The following is an 18,391-nucleotide window of genomic DNA, read 5'->3' as shown; positions in this document are numbered from 1 at the left end:
GAAGAGAAGGGAAGGAGACAAGAGACAAGAGAGCAAGAGATGTTACCCTCGTGTCTCTAGCAGTTAGTCATTATCAAGGTTTACAATTCTAATTGTGTGGGCATCTTGTGTATTGAGCATTTGTTAATATATGAATCCATTAGATAATCTTTAAGCATTAAGAGTTTTATTTCTACCAGGTACCACAAGGACGGCAGTTATCGGCTGCTCTGAGCCGAGAACCATGAAGGTGGCAGAGTGGGACCAAAGGTCATCCTTAAAGCCATGAAGTCCATGGAGCTAGCTAGTGGAGGCAACAGCCATGCCAACTTTTCGTGGGTCCAGGGCCAGTGCTTCCGGCTGGCGGGTGAGGCCGCGCTCAGCATGGGAACAACAGCAGTAACAACAGCAGGAGCATGGTGGTGGCTTGAAAGCTAACAGAAACTGCACAGCTTTTTCTAAAATTCTCCTGCTACATGAACTTTTAATAAATTATATGCAAACAATATGATTCAGAAGTTAAGGTGCATTATTAATAGTCAAGAATCAAAACTGTGCATTATTAAGGTGCATTATTAGTCAAGGATCAAAACTGCCTCCAACAAATATCACACTAAAAGGAAGAAGACTTTCTCCTATTAATTGCAACTTTCTTTCTTCCTTCCTTCCTTCCTTCCTTTCTTTCTTTCTTTCTTTCTTTCTTTCTTTCTTTCTTTCTTTCTTTCTTTCCTTGGAAAGAGAATAATTTCAGGCTTATCTGTGTCATGAGACAAACTCTGATGTCTTATTTATTTATTTATTTATTTATTTATTTATTTATTTAGAAAGAGAATAGGTTCAGGCTTATCTGTGTCGTGAGGACAAACTCTGATGGCCTTTCTCATCTTTTACCTAGTTTGACAGTCTCTTGTTCATTGCTGCATATTCCAAGATAGCTGACCAGTGAACCTCCAGGAGTTCTCCTGTCTCCAGCTCCCATCTACCACTGGAGTACTGGAATTATGGAGACCTATAAATGCTTCAACTTTTACATGAGTGTTGGGAATCCCAGTCCTCAAGTTTATATAGCAAGTAACTTCCCTAGCCTTTTCCCAAGTCTCACCACCATTAAAAAACATCAACTGTAGAACCAGGTTGCCTGGATTTATGTTCTCACTACACCCTTAATGAGTTCTGCAACATTAAGAAAGACACTTGACTCCCTGTGCTGCAAAAATCTATGTGAAATAATGATAGTAATGATTATTATAATATCTATTACAGAGAACACATACACAGTCAAAGTTAAATGAGATGATTCTTCTTTTACTAGTATTGAGTTTATATTCATGTATATTTTAGAAGAGATTTGTTTAAGGAAAGCACTTCATAGAAAAGTCTTAATTTTCATCTCTATTTCAGTACAATGAGGTCTGGAAATTCGCTAAACTGAAAACAAGTAGTGTACACACGCACACGCACACACACACACACACACACACACACCCCTTTATCAATCTTCACCTTTTCTTCCATAAATAACTGACATTTTATTTGTATCCACAGTTGGTATCTTTAAGATAATCTAGCCTTTATTGATGTACTAAAATAGAAAAATTAGAATTCGAAGTCTCTTTTTACAGTTTTCCAATGTGACCTCTAAAGGATGCCCTTGACTTCACTTATGGCCAAGTTCTATGGCCTTTCCTATATCTGCCTGTATGGTCCTTGACATATGAAAGTGTCTTTTTGTTAGGCATCTTAGTTCAGGTATGGCTTCCCTCATGCTGACAACTTCTGGTTTTCTGAAGCATGCCTATTGTCACCTGCCACCCAGGCATTTCTGCCAGCGCCAAGCTTGGCCTTCCTCCTTTATGCTTATGGATGGATGGCCTTACACCTGTGCTCTGGGGTGGCAGTGTGGCCCATGCTCTTTCCTCTGGAAACTCTAGGAAACTCACATGTACTCTCTATTCTTTCATCATAGTCCCAGCCACCTATCTCCAAGCCTCATAACGTTTCCACTTGAATTCCTCATTACTACATCACATTGAACTTGCATTTCTTCCAAACAAACTTGCCATGTAGGCCCCTGTGTGACTATTGGGATTCATTTTCCACTTTACACTAAGGAGGCAGGACTCTGTAAGGAAATGTCTAGATTATGGTTAGTGTCAGAGACTGTCTGCTATGACTCATTCTCTTAACTGTTGATCTGATGTGGCCATCTACTTCAAGTTCCTATTATACTGGCTCTCCAGCAATGATGGATTATAATATTCAACCAAAGAATCCCTTTCTTCCTTAAGTTGATTTTATCACCGCAGCAAGTAAAGAAACTGACACATCCTGCTAGGCCTGTGACTAGCAGCTGGTATTAACATGTCCTTACATCCTCTGACCCATACCTCTGTATTCTGTTCTTTACTATGTGTCCCTTTTGACATCTGACTTTTCTATCACCTGCCCTTTTGCATCTGAACCATATCACTGTAGCAGTTTCCTCCCAGGAGATGGTTTCTCAGCATCACTCTTTTGCCATTCATCTTTGCTACCACCAGTGGGTTCGTCTTCCTCTTGATAAACCACTCCTTCATCCCAGACCTCTCCTGTTTGCACTCACAACAAGTGCACACACTTGTGTGGCTCTTGGGTATTTCCAAACTCATCTTTCAACCCATAGATCAAGAGCCTGGGTGAATTCTGATGAACAGGCCTTGGCCGTCACCCCAGTCACACATCTTCTATTCATGTCCCTCTAGTGTACCAAGCCTCTGGACATCCTTTAGAGTTTCCACTGGCCTCTTAGTGTTCCTTTGAGCCTTATTTACACTGTGTGACAAGCATCCACTTTGTCTTTTATGTAAGATGAGATTATATATATGAATATAGTGTGTATATATGTATATATATAAACAATGTTCCAATCATATATATATATATATATATATATATATATATATATATATATCCTTCCAATTATATCCAAAGCTAGCATAGTATCTGTAACTGTGAATACACGCACATAATGAATGTAACCACAGGATATTACCCCTGAAAAAGACCAAAGACAAACTTGCCCTCAAATGTTTTAGTGCATAAATGAGGATTCTGAAATCCTGAGATAGGTATTTAAGAATTTAGTAGCTATATATTAAGATGTGTAGTTCTTTCTATTCATGACACAATGTACCTTAGGGCTTTTCACATTGTTGATACAAATTTGTACTTCAAAATAATTTTATTGTTTATGAAACATAAATATCACTTAAGAAATCAAGCCATCTACAACACTGAGTCTAAGAAAATAACAGAGCAGATGTGAACAAGTGACAGAAGCACTAAAGATGCTGTGATATGTTGTAATTTGTTTGCATTGGATGAATAGCTGTGACTGGTTGAGAGTGCATATCAGTTCGGGAAGCAGTGTTTGCCTGGGTTCCCTAAGACATCTTCATAACAAAATTAGAGAGGCAGTGATTTTCAAAATAACGTCAAGGGTGGAGAGAAGGTCATCTGCTGGATGTTTCTAGTTCTCTGGGACAATGTCTCCCACCTCTTGGAGGTTGTCTGTTATGGAGCCAGTGCTGAAATCAAGGAAGGGGACCTCAACATCCCTCACTGGCTCCTTTGTCTGTCTGCTTGAGCAAGCTGCAGTGTATTAAGTTTCTATTTGCATTTGCAAAGATGAGTGCTTGCTCATCATCCTTATTTTAGAGGTTTCAACAGCCTGCTTGAGCAGCCCCACCTTTTAGGCCTCCAAGCAGCAACTTTAACCTCTGACCAAACTCCGAATTACAGGCTTCAAAGCAATTCTTTGTGGGAGGACACAAATAGTCTGTGGTTGGAGGTCTGCTAATTATGGGGTTCGGAAACCCTAAAAATGCAAAGAACTTTAAATACTGAAACATAGAAAATAATACCCACCATGCAACAATGCAGTTGTGATTTGAATTCTCCTAGTAGTTCACAGATTAAATGTACAAACCCCACAAGACTGCTCTCAATTTAGACACTTGCTCCAAATCTCAGGATACCTGCACTGCTGGCCAGCTGGCTAATGATACAAGTGTCTCTGTGCATAACCCTTCAGGCACCCAAGAAAACACTGTACAGGAAGTTTGATACTGAAACACTAAAATTACGAGTGGCAAAATAAAAAGATTCAAAGGGTAAGTCCTGGAAGCTTCCATGTGTCCCTTGGTTATGTTACCTCCTGGGGAAGCATGTGTGTCACAAGCAGGAAGCTTACTGGAGTGTTCAGAGTTTTATCGTGGTCTCATCATGCCGGCATGATTGACTAAACCTGTGGCAACATGGAATGAATGTCCAGCCCCACTCTCATTCTTAGGTGTTGACATCTCCAGTCTGATTTTTCATGGCAAAACACCTTTCTAATGTCATAATCTTTCTGGTGTGTCTAGTGCCCATCAAGAAACTAAGGACCCCACGGTAAATTTAGCCATGAGCATAGACAGAAATATAGTCCCAGGGACCCCATCATGAAAACAAAGAACTTCTTAACCACTTAAGAATCCTAAGAGTCTGGAGCCTATTCCCAGGAACCCAAGACAAAGACCAAATACGTTCTCTGTTATAACACATTAAGAAAATATAACACAGATTAGATCTGTTAAAGTCACAGGAAGCAGAAAGAGAAAGTTCTTAGGTTCATGATAGAAAATTTCACTTAAATCTTTTTACTTGAACAAATTGTAAGGGGCCCTTGAACACTATTGGAATCTCTTTCATTTGTCTCTTTCACTCCTTCCTTCAACAATATTTATTGAACCAGTAATCAAGACTGTTAAACTTAATTGTTTGTATAGCATAGTAAAGAGAAAAGGTGAACTGTTTGAAGTTACTCTCTGATTTGATTCTATTCTAAATGAATCTGAGGTCTGAGATCATTAGTTATGTTTGCTTCTCAAGAATAATGGAGGAAATCTCCAATGTTCCAAAGTATTTGGCATTGGGACTTATAAAAAGTTTGGGAAAGCAGGCAAAATACAAATAGGGACTTAATTTGGGGTGACCTGAGTCTACCGCTTGGTCTTATGTTTGTAAATTAAATCAAGAAGTACTTTGAAATGTCATGTTGTAAATTCTTCTTTTTTTGTGTGTTTTCTTATAATTGGAGCATCATACTAATTTCTACAAGTTGTGACTACTAACAGAGAGAAATCACCTCACAGACTTGTACCGGAGAGATGAGAACGTTCGGGTGACAGGCAATGGCCACCTGCAGAGTCCTCGCTTCCCCAACAGCTACCCGAGGAACCTGCTCCTGACATGGCGACTCCATTCCCAGGAGAAAACACGGATACAACTGGCCTTTGACCATCAATTTGGACTAGAGGAAGCAGAAAATGACATTTGTAGGTAAGAGAACATTATTCTCTTTAGTGTTCTAATCAAAGTGGGAGAACGTGAATTAATAATATTGCATCAAATATTCTTCTTTGGAATTACCTAAGACATTTCTATATTAATCACTTTTTTATTCCTAGAAATTTGATGAAGAAGGGTTTATTTTGGTTTACAGTTTGGGGATATCATTTCACTTGTAGTGTCTGGTCATTTTGTATCTGCTGTCAGGAAGAAGAGAGGGATGGATGTTGGTAGCCTTACTGTTCCTTCCTTTTCATGCAGGTTAGGGCTTAGAGAACAGTGCTGCCATCTTTTATGGTAGGTCTTCCCATTCAAACTAACCTAATAAAGATAATCTTTCACAAGAATGGCCAAAAGCTTATCTCCTGGATGGTTCTAGATTCTGTCAGATTTTTAATCAGTATTAACAATCACCATGGCCATCCTTTTTTTAAAGGTGTTACGCTGGCACTGCAGAAGACCCACGAAAATGTATACATCTCTCAGTCACTATTGCATGTTTTCCTGAAAAACAAAAACAAAAAGATAGACTCTGGGAATCTGTGCATTTCCAAGGCCCAAAAAGGCCTTTGTGAGCATGTAATGCATCTAATTCAGGTCCCCCAGAGCTGCATACTGTAACTCTGGTGAAGGTCTGCCACCAGCACCAGCACGGACAGCAAAGCCCCTGCTTGCTTCAGGGCTTGAGGCCACTGTTACCATGACAAGAGATGGTTACAGAGAACCAGGTCAGGGCCTTCCTGACACTTTTGTAGTAGGCAGAAGAAAGAAGCAGAGAAGACCTCAGGATCTATGTGCTCCTCAGATATCTGCTTCCTGATTGGGGAAAAAATGAAAGCAGGCTAATCACCATTCCTCATTAGCATGCTTATCAGAGACAGTCCAGGCCTTTATTCTTTGACTTGTTGGCTCACAGCATCTTACTCCCTTAATTATCCTGCCTGAGACTTGGGGAGGATTTTTTTTTTCCTCTTTGTGCTTTTCTGGCTGTACTCATTCTGCATTGCCAATGAACTCCTGAACTACTAAATCCTTTCCACAGTTTATTTTCCTTTGAATAATAAAAGGAGGTACATCCGATTTGGTTGTCCTTTGTTGCATATTTATTATACTGACAGTTTTTATTATGCTGCTGGGCTTTTTTCCCCCCAGAAAATAACGACACTGAATATTATTTTCTAGGACCACAGAGGGTAATGTATGCCAGAAACCAGAGACAAATACACACGTGGAGAGCTAGTTAATATTTACAATGAGAATAAACTAAAGCTGATCTTGTGTCTTTTCAACCTTGAAAGAGAGAACTATTTTTTTTCTGACAGAAGAAGGAGAAAAAAAAACAAAGACAACAAAATGCTATTAAAAGAATGGTAAAGGTAATAACATGCATGGTAGTGCAGTCCGTTACCATCTAGGCTATGTCTGACAGACACTGTCTTAGCTTCCTTTACACCTGCTGTGCTAAATAGCCTGACAATAGCACCTCTTAAAAGAAAGTGTCCATTTTGGCTTACAGTTCAAAGGTGCAGTGTACCATGGCAGGGGAGGTAAAGCAGCTGATCACAGTGCAAGGCCAGTCAAGAAATGGGGATTGCTGCATGCTGCTACTCAGCTAACTTTCTTGTTATTATGCAATCCACGTGACCTAGGACCAGGGTGGCGCCTCCACAATGAATGTGTCTTCTCACCTTAACTAACCTGATAGAGAAAATTTCCCACATGATTGCCTCTGTCTCTAGTGATCCTAAACCTGATCAAGTTAACAATTGTCTATTGTCATAGACACCAAATATGTGAAGTTGGGAATTCTGATTTTTTTTTCCACTCCAAACAATTCTTTAACACCTGCTGGGTATCCTACAGTTCCATTTAATTCTGACATAGTCACTTGGGCTTTGCATCTAACTCCACAGGACCAGAGTTCAGTCCCATGAATGTCCCCTTTGTTGAATGTCAGGTTTATGTCTCAGGCATCCCATTTTCAACTCTAACAAGTGTAACCAGAGAGGCCCACAACCCCTCCTAAGCTTTGCTGAATTGCTATCACAGCTCACAAAAATCACAGAAGCCCTTGACTTAATTGTTTAGCAGTTTAATATAAAGGATGTAGCTCAAGAACTCCATCACAGAAGAGACAAAGTAAAGTACATGGAAAGAGCACATCTTCAAATGACCTTGATGTGTCCACCAACCCAGAAGTTAAGGAGATTGTGGAGAGTTCATTATGTAACTGCTGGGCATGGATGGTGAGAAAATGCACTCTCCAGGCCCTCTCCCAGGTACACCTGGAACTGAAACACTAAATTTCTAATCATTCTTTGAGCTTTCTGGTGTGCTGCCTCCATCCTGAAGTGCTCTGTGGTATTATTCAAAATTCATCATTGTCATAAACTGTGCTAAATAACAAATGAGTTTTTTCTTCTATTATTTGAAACCCCCAGAGGTGTTAACATAGAGCCAAAGACCAGGACCATATACCTGTTTTCTTATTACAGAAAGGAAGCCACTGATAAACTGGGATTTTGGTCCTAGACAATATTCAAGCATGTATTAGGTTGGGTCATTTCTGGGCCTTTCATCAATTCAAGTTGTTTCTTGAATTTTCCTGGATGAAGTACACTGATAAGAAGATGAAGGAGATAAATCAGAGCCCAGCCCCATGGTCCTCCCCAGCCTGGGATGCATACATACTCCATAGGGATACAATGTAAAATTACACTAAATTTTTTAAATCCAAAAGTGACCTAGTGTTATTAAAAAAAATCTTTCAAATAGATTCATGTTTGTGCACTAAATATGATTTACACATATTACATATAAAATAAAATGCAATTGATTCCTTACCATCTGCCCCAGACCTCCCTGCTCTGTATATTGCAATACCTTATTGCTTGAATATTGAATCTTTCTCAGTGTTTCTTACCTTCCAACCATATAAACATTAAATAATTAATTTACACACCACTCGGGAGATATCTAGCTGGTAAAATTATATAAACAACTCATTGGACATAGGGCCTCATAAACCACTGTCAGGGATATTTAGCCAGTATATCATTATTTCTAGCTGTCCTTTATAGCGTCTCTTTCCAATGCAGTGAAAACTCTGCAGTAAGGAAAAGCAACGAATTCCAGTGGGTTTTTCTGAACGTTCAGACCTCACATTTCTTATGCCACTTCCTTCTAGTAATCCTAATTGGAAAAATTAACACATGACACTTATGTGCCTCTTTTCACTGGAGTGATGACACTTGCTTGTGACTTTAACACCTGACTTCACTTGGGAAAAGGTGGAGATAAGGAGTAAGAATCGTGACCAACTGAAGGATAGATTGTTTAACGGATCTTGTAGAAAGGCCCAAGACCTGAGGAATCCCAGAATAGAATAAATGCTCTATATAGAATGGAAGTATTTTACTGAAGGCACATTAAGCTGGGATGGGTGGAGGAATCAAATGGGTACACAGAATAATTAATGAGTCTGTGCTGTTGTTTATAGTCCTGGGGTTCTGTGTTTCTGTGGCCACTGATAAGAGTAATCCTGTGTTAACATAGAACTCATTCACTCCCAGTTGTAACCAGCCAGCAGTTACTGGTTAACACACATAGTCCCTTATAGTATATGCCTTTCTTTCTGAAAGAAAAAAAGTCAGATGTAATCATGTCTTCATTCTAAAAGACAGTTTTTAAACAAAAAGAGACTCTTTGGTCGGCAAAGATGTCAGTCATGTATTTCTCCAAGAAGCTGTGGTGAGCAAATTGATTCAAAATAAAAAGTGGTTTGCAAGCTCCCACAGTGACAACTCTGACATGCAACTCAACCTACCTTTAAATCTGTTTTTCCCAGAAAACATTCTAAGCGTCATGTTCTGAAACTTCTTTTTAATTATCTAGGACATTGTAATTTTCATAATGGAGGAGGTCAGTGTTCTCTTAGGATAGATTATTGAATTTCAGATTTGACAAACATTGCCTAAACTAGTTTTGGGGTTTTGCACATTTCTACAGGTTCTTGTCTTCAGTTAGTTGGAAAGTCGTAAGATATCATGTGTAAGTCTCAGTTTCTCAGCAGCTAAATTCAAGTTTACTAAAACCATTGATGAAGTCTCACAATTCCTAGGTATGACTTCGTGGAAGTTGAAGATGTCTCAGAAAGCAGTACCATTGTCAGAGGAAGGTGGTGTGGCCACAAGGAGATCCCTCCAAGGATAACTTCAAGAACAAACCAGATTAAAATCACATTCAAATCTGATGACTACTTTGTGGCAAAACCTGGATTCAAGATTTATTATTCATTTGTGGTGAGTAGCTAACCTGCCCTCGGATCCAAACACACACTGGCTTCATAGAGCATAAGGATCATTTTCTGTGATTAAATACAGTACTGTAAGGGTAATGTAGTTCCTTATTGCATGTGTTATCCCTTCCCTCTGGATAGAATCTTTAAGAATGCCTATGTTTGTAAAGAAAGTCATTTGGATCTAGTATGTCAAACTTGAGGGCATGAGTTTTAAAGGAAAATTAGAAAATAGAAATGGGAGTCTATAGCGTAGTGATTTCAACCAAAGCAATGTAAGTATATATAGCCAAATGGGTGGTGTGTGTGTGTGTGTGTGTGTGTGTGTGTGTGTGTGTATTAAACATGTTTTAAGAGTTAAAACAGACAACAAAATATTTCTCCCTTAAGTTTGAAAAGTTGTTCACAAATTTTATCATAGGATTAAAATCCTGCTAATTTTAGCTTAAATAATGCCCAAGAGTTGAGAAAGGCCCTTGTTGCTGACCAAGAACCTGAGTAAGCATCTTAAAGACCATAAAGTCTTACTTTGGGCTCAATAAGCTGAATCCTGTTTGATATACTCATGCTAATGTATAACTGCCATTCTACCTAAACCTCTTAACAGCCATTTTCAACATCAAATAGCTCTGAGTGTTTAGAAATATCCAACTTCATAGTGGGCTGGAATCTAAGTAGTAGTTAATCCTAGCTGTTGGGCCACACATGGCCATGTATCTTCATCTCTCATCCATTCATTTAGATAATGGATTAGTGTCAAGAAGAACATAGTCTCTAAACGGCATCCATTTTTTGGGGTCTTTTTGTCTTTTCTGTTTGAATTTAATTTAGAAAAGAAGAATGTCTTGCTGTTTTTATCATCTAATGTTTTCTTGCATTGTTCTAAGCTGTTAAACACTAAGGGAATTCTATATCAAAACAGTCAATGAAAAGCTAGCATAAGCTGACACTGGTTCAAGTTGTAATTTGGAAGCCATCCATCATGCTTTACATTGTTGGAGACTTATATGGGGCTGTGAAGCATTGAAATTAAGAGTGCATGCTTAGTTTCTTCATTTCTTTCCCTTTAATGTATGTACTCAGTGATATATCTGTTCACAGTTGTTTGCAGGCAAAGTAGACTTGGCACATTCAACTGGTGATGGGCAGATAGGCTTAGCAAAAGACCTTTTTTCTCTTAAAACATTGAAGACTGCTACTCTAGGGCATGTACCTTGTGTGATGCCATTGCCATGATTAAGTTAAATTGTCCATAAGTCAGAGACAGCTTATTCGTATTATTTATTTATTTGTTTGTTTGTTTATTGTGTATGTATATGCGACTGTGCAGGTACCTGACCATGTAGGTTCTTTTGGAGATATATGTAAACTTCTCAACCTTACTTTTAAAATTTTTACTTATTCTTTGATAATTTCATACATGAATATAGGGTAATTAAGTCATATGCATCCCTAGTTTCCTCTTCAACTACTCCTGGATAACCCCGAAGGCGTTCTCTCTCTCTCTCTCTCTCTCTCTCTCTCTCTCTCTCTCTCTCTCTCTCTCCCCTCTCTTGTGAGTGCATGCTCTTCCTTTCTTCCTCTACACTCTCCCCCTCCCTCCTACACCTCACTGACCTGCACTACTGCTGCACATATTCATTCCTGCTGCACATATGTTCATAGATGTGGCGCATCATCCACTTAGCAACCTCCTCTGGGCTATTCCACAGAAAAGAACTGCCTCCCCCATCAACAGTCAACAGCACCTCAGCTAAGGGTTGTACCTTATGATCTTCTTCGCTTGGCAAGCTTTCCACACACGGTCATGTATCTTCATCTCTCATCCATTCATCTAGATAAAGTATGGATGTCAAGTAGAACATCGTCTCTAAATGGCATCTATAGGGGAGATTGCTTTTCTCCCCCAGCAGCCTGCAAAGCACCGTTGACATTGTGAAAGCTAGCAAGCAGTGAGAGAAGCTTATGGGTCAGTGGCACTTTGATTTCTCTATGTTTATAACCAATGTGTGTGACTGTGACATCTTCAGAAACAAGGCTTTACTACCTAGTTCTAGTGGGTAACCAAGAACATAGTCTGTATTTCTTGGGTGGACCTCAAATGGGGGATAGAGATGCCCTCCAATCCAAAAACTTGACACAGTACATCTCACACCTGGAAGTGGTCTTTTTGTTACTTTGATTGAAACCAGTTACCAGTTTTGGGATACAATGACTGGTCAGCAGGTCTCCAGGATTCTTTTGTCTCTGCCTCTCCCCAGAACTGTAGTTACAGGTACTAACCAGCACAGTTGGCTTGTATGTGGATGCCGCGGCGGATCTGAACTCAGGTCCTCATATTTGCACAGCAAGCAGTTTAACCACAAAGCCATCTCCCCAGGTCATAAGACATCTCATTTCTCATATCACTGTTGCTAATGTAAAACAACTGTGTAGTACAAGTATGAACTTGCCAAATAATGAATGCAATAATGTGAGAAGTTAGGGTTTATAATGCAAATTCTGTTTTTTCTCTAGCCAATGTTAAGTGGGATATTAACTGTGGGAGTTTCTGAAAGCATCCCAGGAAATGAACCAAGAAAGAAAAAAAAGGAAACTCACTTCAGCCCAACTTAGTAAGTGCTAGTTAAATCTTCTGGAGAGTCTAACACCAGGAGATTTATTTTTAGCATATCTAAATGCAATACAATTTTAGAAAAAAGAAGTTTCCTGATGTAATACAATCCCAGTGCATACGAAGACATAATTACAAAACTCAACTCAAAGTACATGTGACCACAAAAATGTGTTCTATAGCATAAGCACCTAGGACCTGATGTGGTCTCTGACTTGAGATAGTGTAGGTGTCAGCAGGCTATAAATTTTATGTGACAGCTCCCCTAAGAATAGGTTCTATTGACTGAGAAACAAAGCTGAATATAAAGGTCTAGGAAGAGGAAATCATGGGCATTTGCGTGAGGTCTGGCTCTAAGGATAGTAAAGGTCACCAGGTCATTACCAACATTTACTCCCAGCCTTCTAGGTGGAAAGCAGCTATTCATTTCCTCCTCTGAGGAGACAACCCTGTGTGATTAATGTCCCTCGTTTCCTTGGTGATCTATGGGCACAAAGACCTTTGTGCTCCCAACAGACAGCCTTCATGGTATGATGTCAATTGTAGCACATTGGTCCCTTCGTTTATCTCTACCTCTACAGACAACTGTACCATAAAGAAATGGTAGTATGCATAGGACTGTTGTATTTTTTCTTATTGATCTGATTCACTGAAGTGTATATGCCTTTTGGAACAAGCTTCTTCCACTAAATATGGACAGTTAATGAGTTCAATATCTAGGAATCTAGAAACTCTAGACAGGTGGCTTTTTACCAGAATTCTTCTGGTTTGATTGTTTGTTTGTTTGCTTCATTAATTATAGAAAGTCTCATGTGTCTTAAACATTTTTAGAAAAACATTTTATTTCTATGTGTACTTTACTATGTGGAGAGACTTTGCAAAGCACAGTTTGAAGCAGTAAGTGGGCCTAGATGTAAGTTAATAGGAAGATGGTGGATTTAAAGTGTTCAACTGCTAGCAAGCATACTTAAATAGTGATTACCAGGATGCTAAGCATTTCTGAGGCTGAATGAAGCTGTTTTGTATCCTCTTATTTAAACAACAGTGAGCATTCTAGAAACTTGAGCCTTAGAATTTGCTTCCAGGGAGGAAGCACACCCCTGTAAAGTGGCAAATAGCTGTGAGGAAAAGCAGTGGTATCCTTCATAGCTCCATCTTTCTGATTTGTACCTCCTATCTGGTGTCTCTGAATTCCTACCTCAGTGACTGTCCACTAGGGCACACCTTCACACACATACACACACACACACACACACACCTAAAGAGGCTGCATGAGGTAGGTTCTCAGGGATCTAAAGACTCAATGTACTAGAATTCAATTTACATGTCCCACTTTCATATATTTTTAAATGCTCAATTTATATTTAATTGAATTTTATTATATCAGATTATGGAGGACCAATGGGTGACACTGAAGTAATGTGGTTTGTGTTGGGAATGAATCTTCCATGTAAGCTTTATTTAATGTGCTTAGGATTCAGTCTTCTGCCTCCCCCCTCCCCTGCACCTGTCATAGTTTCCTTCCAGAGAAGACAGGTGAACAGAGCTATACAATGAAGGCTGCTTCGTATCGGGGGCAGCTTTCACCTGGTGCTGATAGTGTGAGACGGAACAAAGATTTTGCTTTATGCATATGCACCTGTAACACTGAGGTTGTTGTAAGATTTTAGAAGAATGTGACTGCTTCTCTCAATACCTATATAGTGCTCAATAATGTTGATAGTTACACTACCTAGTTACTAATGGTAACTACTGATATAAATACGTGTGTGTGTGTGTGTGTGTGTGTGTGTGTGTGTGTGTGTGTGTACACATATATCAGTCTTCTTCTCCAGGCTAATGACAATTAACATTTTGAAGAAGAGAATAGTACAAACATTTACTCCCACATGTACTCTACACAGTGCCATAATAAGAAATTATTCTTCTCTGAGAACCTGTGAGTCATAAAAGAACTGCATGGCTCCACTTTCTTGCACTGTCTTTCGCCTCATTCCACTACACTAAGGGGAATAGATGGCTTCAGGAGGCATAATTAAGCAGAATGTATGATGCTTTCAAGCAAGCCCCAGATGTAACTCTAAATAAACGAGGCCTGCCCACCTCCAATCCATTCTGTGGTGGAGTGATCAAAATGGGGTGCATGGTTAGGAAAACCGTTCTAATGTCCAGAAAGTATATCACTGTATGCCGTGTTCATGGACAGAGATGGACAGGATGATGTATGACTATGAATTTCAGCTCTGCTATTTATGGCTTCAGTTTCCTCAACTCCACAATGAAAATGATGCTTTATGACAGAAGTTTTGAATTAGATAGTTTTCATAAGCCATTCTGCATAGAATATACTAATCACCCAGATACACCTTGTTATAGTTAGCATCAATGATGTTACTAACACATCAGGTGGCCTGGGAACCTATTCATGCCAGTGTATATAGTTATGAATGTGTATTGCATTGTGTCGAGTGTTTATGTGCATGCAAATGTGGAGTATATACATACATGTAAGTGTACATGTGCATATTTCACTTTCTTCATCCAAGGAAAAATATTTCATTGTATGTTATAATAAACATGAGAACTCTATATCTTACAGTATAGTATTTACACATGTGTGTTTAATAGTAAGAAATTATTTTAATTAAAAATGAATGGCCTTTGGAAAGTGACTCAAACCTCTTTGTCCTGATAATCAGGTTTGGTGTATTTTATATATTGAAATGTGTTAAAGCCCACTGTTAACACTTTTAGAAACTATTTTATAAAACAATTTTATCAGAGCAGTCCCTTAAATCTTAGCCCTATAGTGAATTAACCTCAAGTGGACCCATTAAGACTCTCATAAGATTAAAGTTCAAATGAATCAAAGATTTACATACCAGTAACTGCTGAATATAGAGGGGAAAAGAACGGGTTTGGAAGAAGAGGAAAACATGGAGAAGGAAGAGGGAAATCCTGGGTTAAAAGAGATAAACCTTCTATTATAGCTCCATAGGGGCTAATATCGTTTATCAATAATCTCAAAATTGTGCAACAAAAGTAAAATTATTAACAGTAAAAAGCTAGACACCTACTTATAATTGTAAGATGAATTGTTTTAATATAATATTTTGTTAATTCTTTGAGAATTTCACATGATATATTTTAATCATGTATAATCACTCCACTGAGCTGAATTTTTTTTTAAATTAAAGGGACATTGTCCTCTTTTCTTCAGAATTTTTGGAAGTTGCATTATGATTTGCAGAGATAAAATGTTTACAATACTCTGAACATCTTCTTGTGTTTGGCCATTTACACAGATTTGCCAAGCCTGAGTAGTGACATCCACAGCAAAGACTATTCATTCCTGTTTCTCTCCTCAAACACATTTTCCTAGAAGTTTGCAGCTTTAGAAACTGTAGTATTGCTACTTGGAATTGGGAGGGGACAGGTAAATACAGCTTCTTTGAAGGACCAATACAAACAGATAAAAGAGAGCAATATGCTGAGGACTAGGGAAGGTCTCAGACAAGCAAGGGAGTCAAAAAATGATTTGAAGCAAAATGCCAACAGAGATCTGAAGCATTAGAAAGCAGTGATTTGAGGCTGTAGGAGCAGAGCAGACACAACCACAGTATCTGGAACAGAGGGAAGCAGTGTTCTCTCTTAGGTTGTGGCAATTTTTTACTGCCTTGACATCCCAGCTACTGAAGGAAGAGAGGTGACAAAGCCACAGTTAACACCTCTGTGTCAGGTAAAAGGAAAGAAGAGTGGGTTTGTGGTACTAACCTGTAACCCAGTATTCTCAAGAAAGTCTCAATGCCTGCTTGACCTACAGAGTGAGCTCAAAATCAGCTTGAGAAACTTAGCAAGACAGAGCCTCAACAAAAGCAAGAAAGCAGGAGAGAGAGAGAGAGAGAGAGAGAGAGAGAGAGAGAGAGAGAGAGAGAGAACAGGCTGAGCTATAAGTCAATAATAGAGCACTTGCCTACCATGTTCAGGACCCTGGATTCAATCCCTAATACTGGGAAAAAATAGAGAACAAAGAAGGAACTTTCTTATCCTTATCCACGGCCCATCCTGTTTTAGATACATCTTAATGTCCTTTCTTTCTTTGTTTGTTTGCTTATATGGAATAAAAGAAATAAAACAGAAGGTCACATAAACCCAGACACAAAAAAAAAAAAAAAATTGATCTTCATATTGAATAACACTGACAAAAAGAAAGCCAGAGATGTGGCCATGGGCAGACACAGTAGGAACACATGCTAGCCCCGAAGTCCCCAGGCCAACTGTCCTGGCCCACAAAGGTATAGCCCTTTCTATAAGTTAGAGACACATACCTTCTTATAAGCAGTCTTATTGTCCAAGCATAGAAGGAAATGGTCTTCTTTAGTGTTTCTCAAATGTCCTAAACTTTCACTAACTTCAGAGATTACTCTGAATGAGGACCTTTCTCTTTGGGAGCATGAAGTGAATCAATTATTTTAATCAGATTGTTTTTCTAGTATATAAACATGTAACAGAACTATTCTAGAGTTTATGACCAAGAAAAAGGCAAAATCTTCTGTAATCTTGGGGTGAAAGATAATTTAGCAAAGACAAGGCTAGGTAAATAAAGGAAAGAGGTGAAGGGGCAACGTTGGGCTCCTTGGTGCGAGTAGCAAAGGATGAGGAAGGAAAGAAATGCTGAATGTCTGTGAGGAGCCAAGTCAGTAAGAGAAAAGAGTCTGTTAGCCTTGCTTGGCTTTCTTAGTCATGCATTTGTTTCCGTGTGCTACAAAGACTATGCCTATTGTGCTCCTATTATGTGCAATATACTAAGGTTAATACATGTATAAAGTAGTCAACTTAGTGAACCTACTTTTATAGAAAAACCACCATTTTGAAGATACAATCCTGACAACAAGGGTAACAACAATAGCAATAATTAATAATAATAATAATAATAATAATAATAATAGTATCACTACATAAGAATGATAATAGAAATAATGATTGATGAAGCTTTGGATCCTTCAAAAATTTGATAGAGGAGATTCTCTGTAAGGTGTCTAATGTATATCAAATGCCTGCATACCATAAATCATATGCTGTTTTCAACAAATAATGCTGGTTCAACTGGAGGACAACATGTAGAAGAATGCAAATCGATCCATTCTTATCTCCTTGTACAAAGCTCAAGTCCAAGTGGATAAAAGACCCGTCACATAAAACCAGATACACTGAAACTAATCGAAGAGAAGGTGGGGAAGAACCTTGAACACTTGGGCACAGGGGAAATTTTCCTGAACAGAACACCAATGCCTTATGCTCTAAGATCAAGAATCGACAAATGGGACCTCATCAAATTGCAAAGCTTCTGTAAGGCAAAGGACACTGTCAACAAGACAAAATGGCAACCAACAGAACTGTGCATCACATTTCAGAAGGCCCTGCAGACCTCACATCTGAGGCCTTAGGGCGTCCTAAGGACAATGCCAGCAAGCCCAGCTGGTTTTACCTTTGCATGTCAGACAGCTTCTGGGACTGCTTTCTTGAATGTTGACTAGGCTTTTCTGACACAAGAGTGTTTGAAATCTTATTTACTACCATAAGTAATTTTCCTTACAAACCCCATTTGCTGATCACATGAGCAGATCATTCTCTTGTGTGTTGAGTAAACATATTTCCAGCTTTGAGGTAGATGCTGTTTAATGACTCTTGGAAAGTCCAGTATCTTGTTTATCTCACATTTAATTATACTGACATACAACCAATAAACTTGTACCCTGAAAAGCCAAAAAGCTTTCATATGTTTATAGATGAGTGTCTTTTGGTTTTTACATATTACCTTCTCCCTATAACTGTGAGGGTTTTTTTTTTGTTTATTCATATTTTGGTACATAAATACAGGAGTGAAAGCAAAGAAGATAAGAGCTACTCAACTATGCTAGCAAAAGGCTTGCATTTTTAGGATATGCTTAAGATAGATAAACCATTTCAGTTTTTTAAAGTGATGAAATGGGCAGAGAGATGGCTCAAGGGGAAAAGGCACTTACTGCCAAGACTGAGAACCTGAATTCGATTACTTGTGCACACATGGCTGAAGGCACAAAATTCCCTTCTGACTTCCATGTATACACTGACATGTGTGTGAACACACA

The 18,391-nt window shown here is 38.8% G+C and overlaps 1 protein-coding gene across 2 annotated transcripts in view; it reads left to right on the top strand.

Annotated features, from left to right (window-relative positions):
* Pdgfd (platelet derived growth factor D) overlaps nucleotides 1-18,391 on the top strand; it is a 209,330-nt gene that overhangs the window by 120,179 nt on the left and 70,760 nt on the right. The window contains exons 2-3 of one of the 2 annotated variants that reach the window (XM_076926146.1): nucleotides 5,136-5,340; nucleotides 9,470-9,650. In XM_076926146.1, the coding sequence (XP_076782261.1) occupies nucleotides 5,136-5,340; nucleotides 9,470-9,650 (386 nt within the window). The remainder of the gene's footprint in view (nucleotides 1-5,135; nucleotides 5,341-9,469; nucleotides 9,651-18,391) is intronic. The other variant, XM_076926147.1, reaches the window with a different exon arrangement.

The sequence above is a fragment of the Arvicanthis niloticus genome, chromosome 27, assembly GCF_011762505.2.
Source record: "Arvicanthis niloticus isolate mArvNil1 chromosome 27, mArvNil1.pat.X, whole genome shotgun sequence".
NCBI lineage: Eukaryota > Metazoa > Chordata > Mammalia > Rodentia > Muridae > Arvicanthis > Arvicanthis niloticus.
The sequence above is the reverse complement of the archived record's forward strand: the minus strand, read 5'-3'. Positions and strand labels throughout refer to the sequence as shown.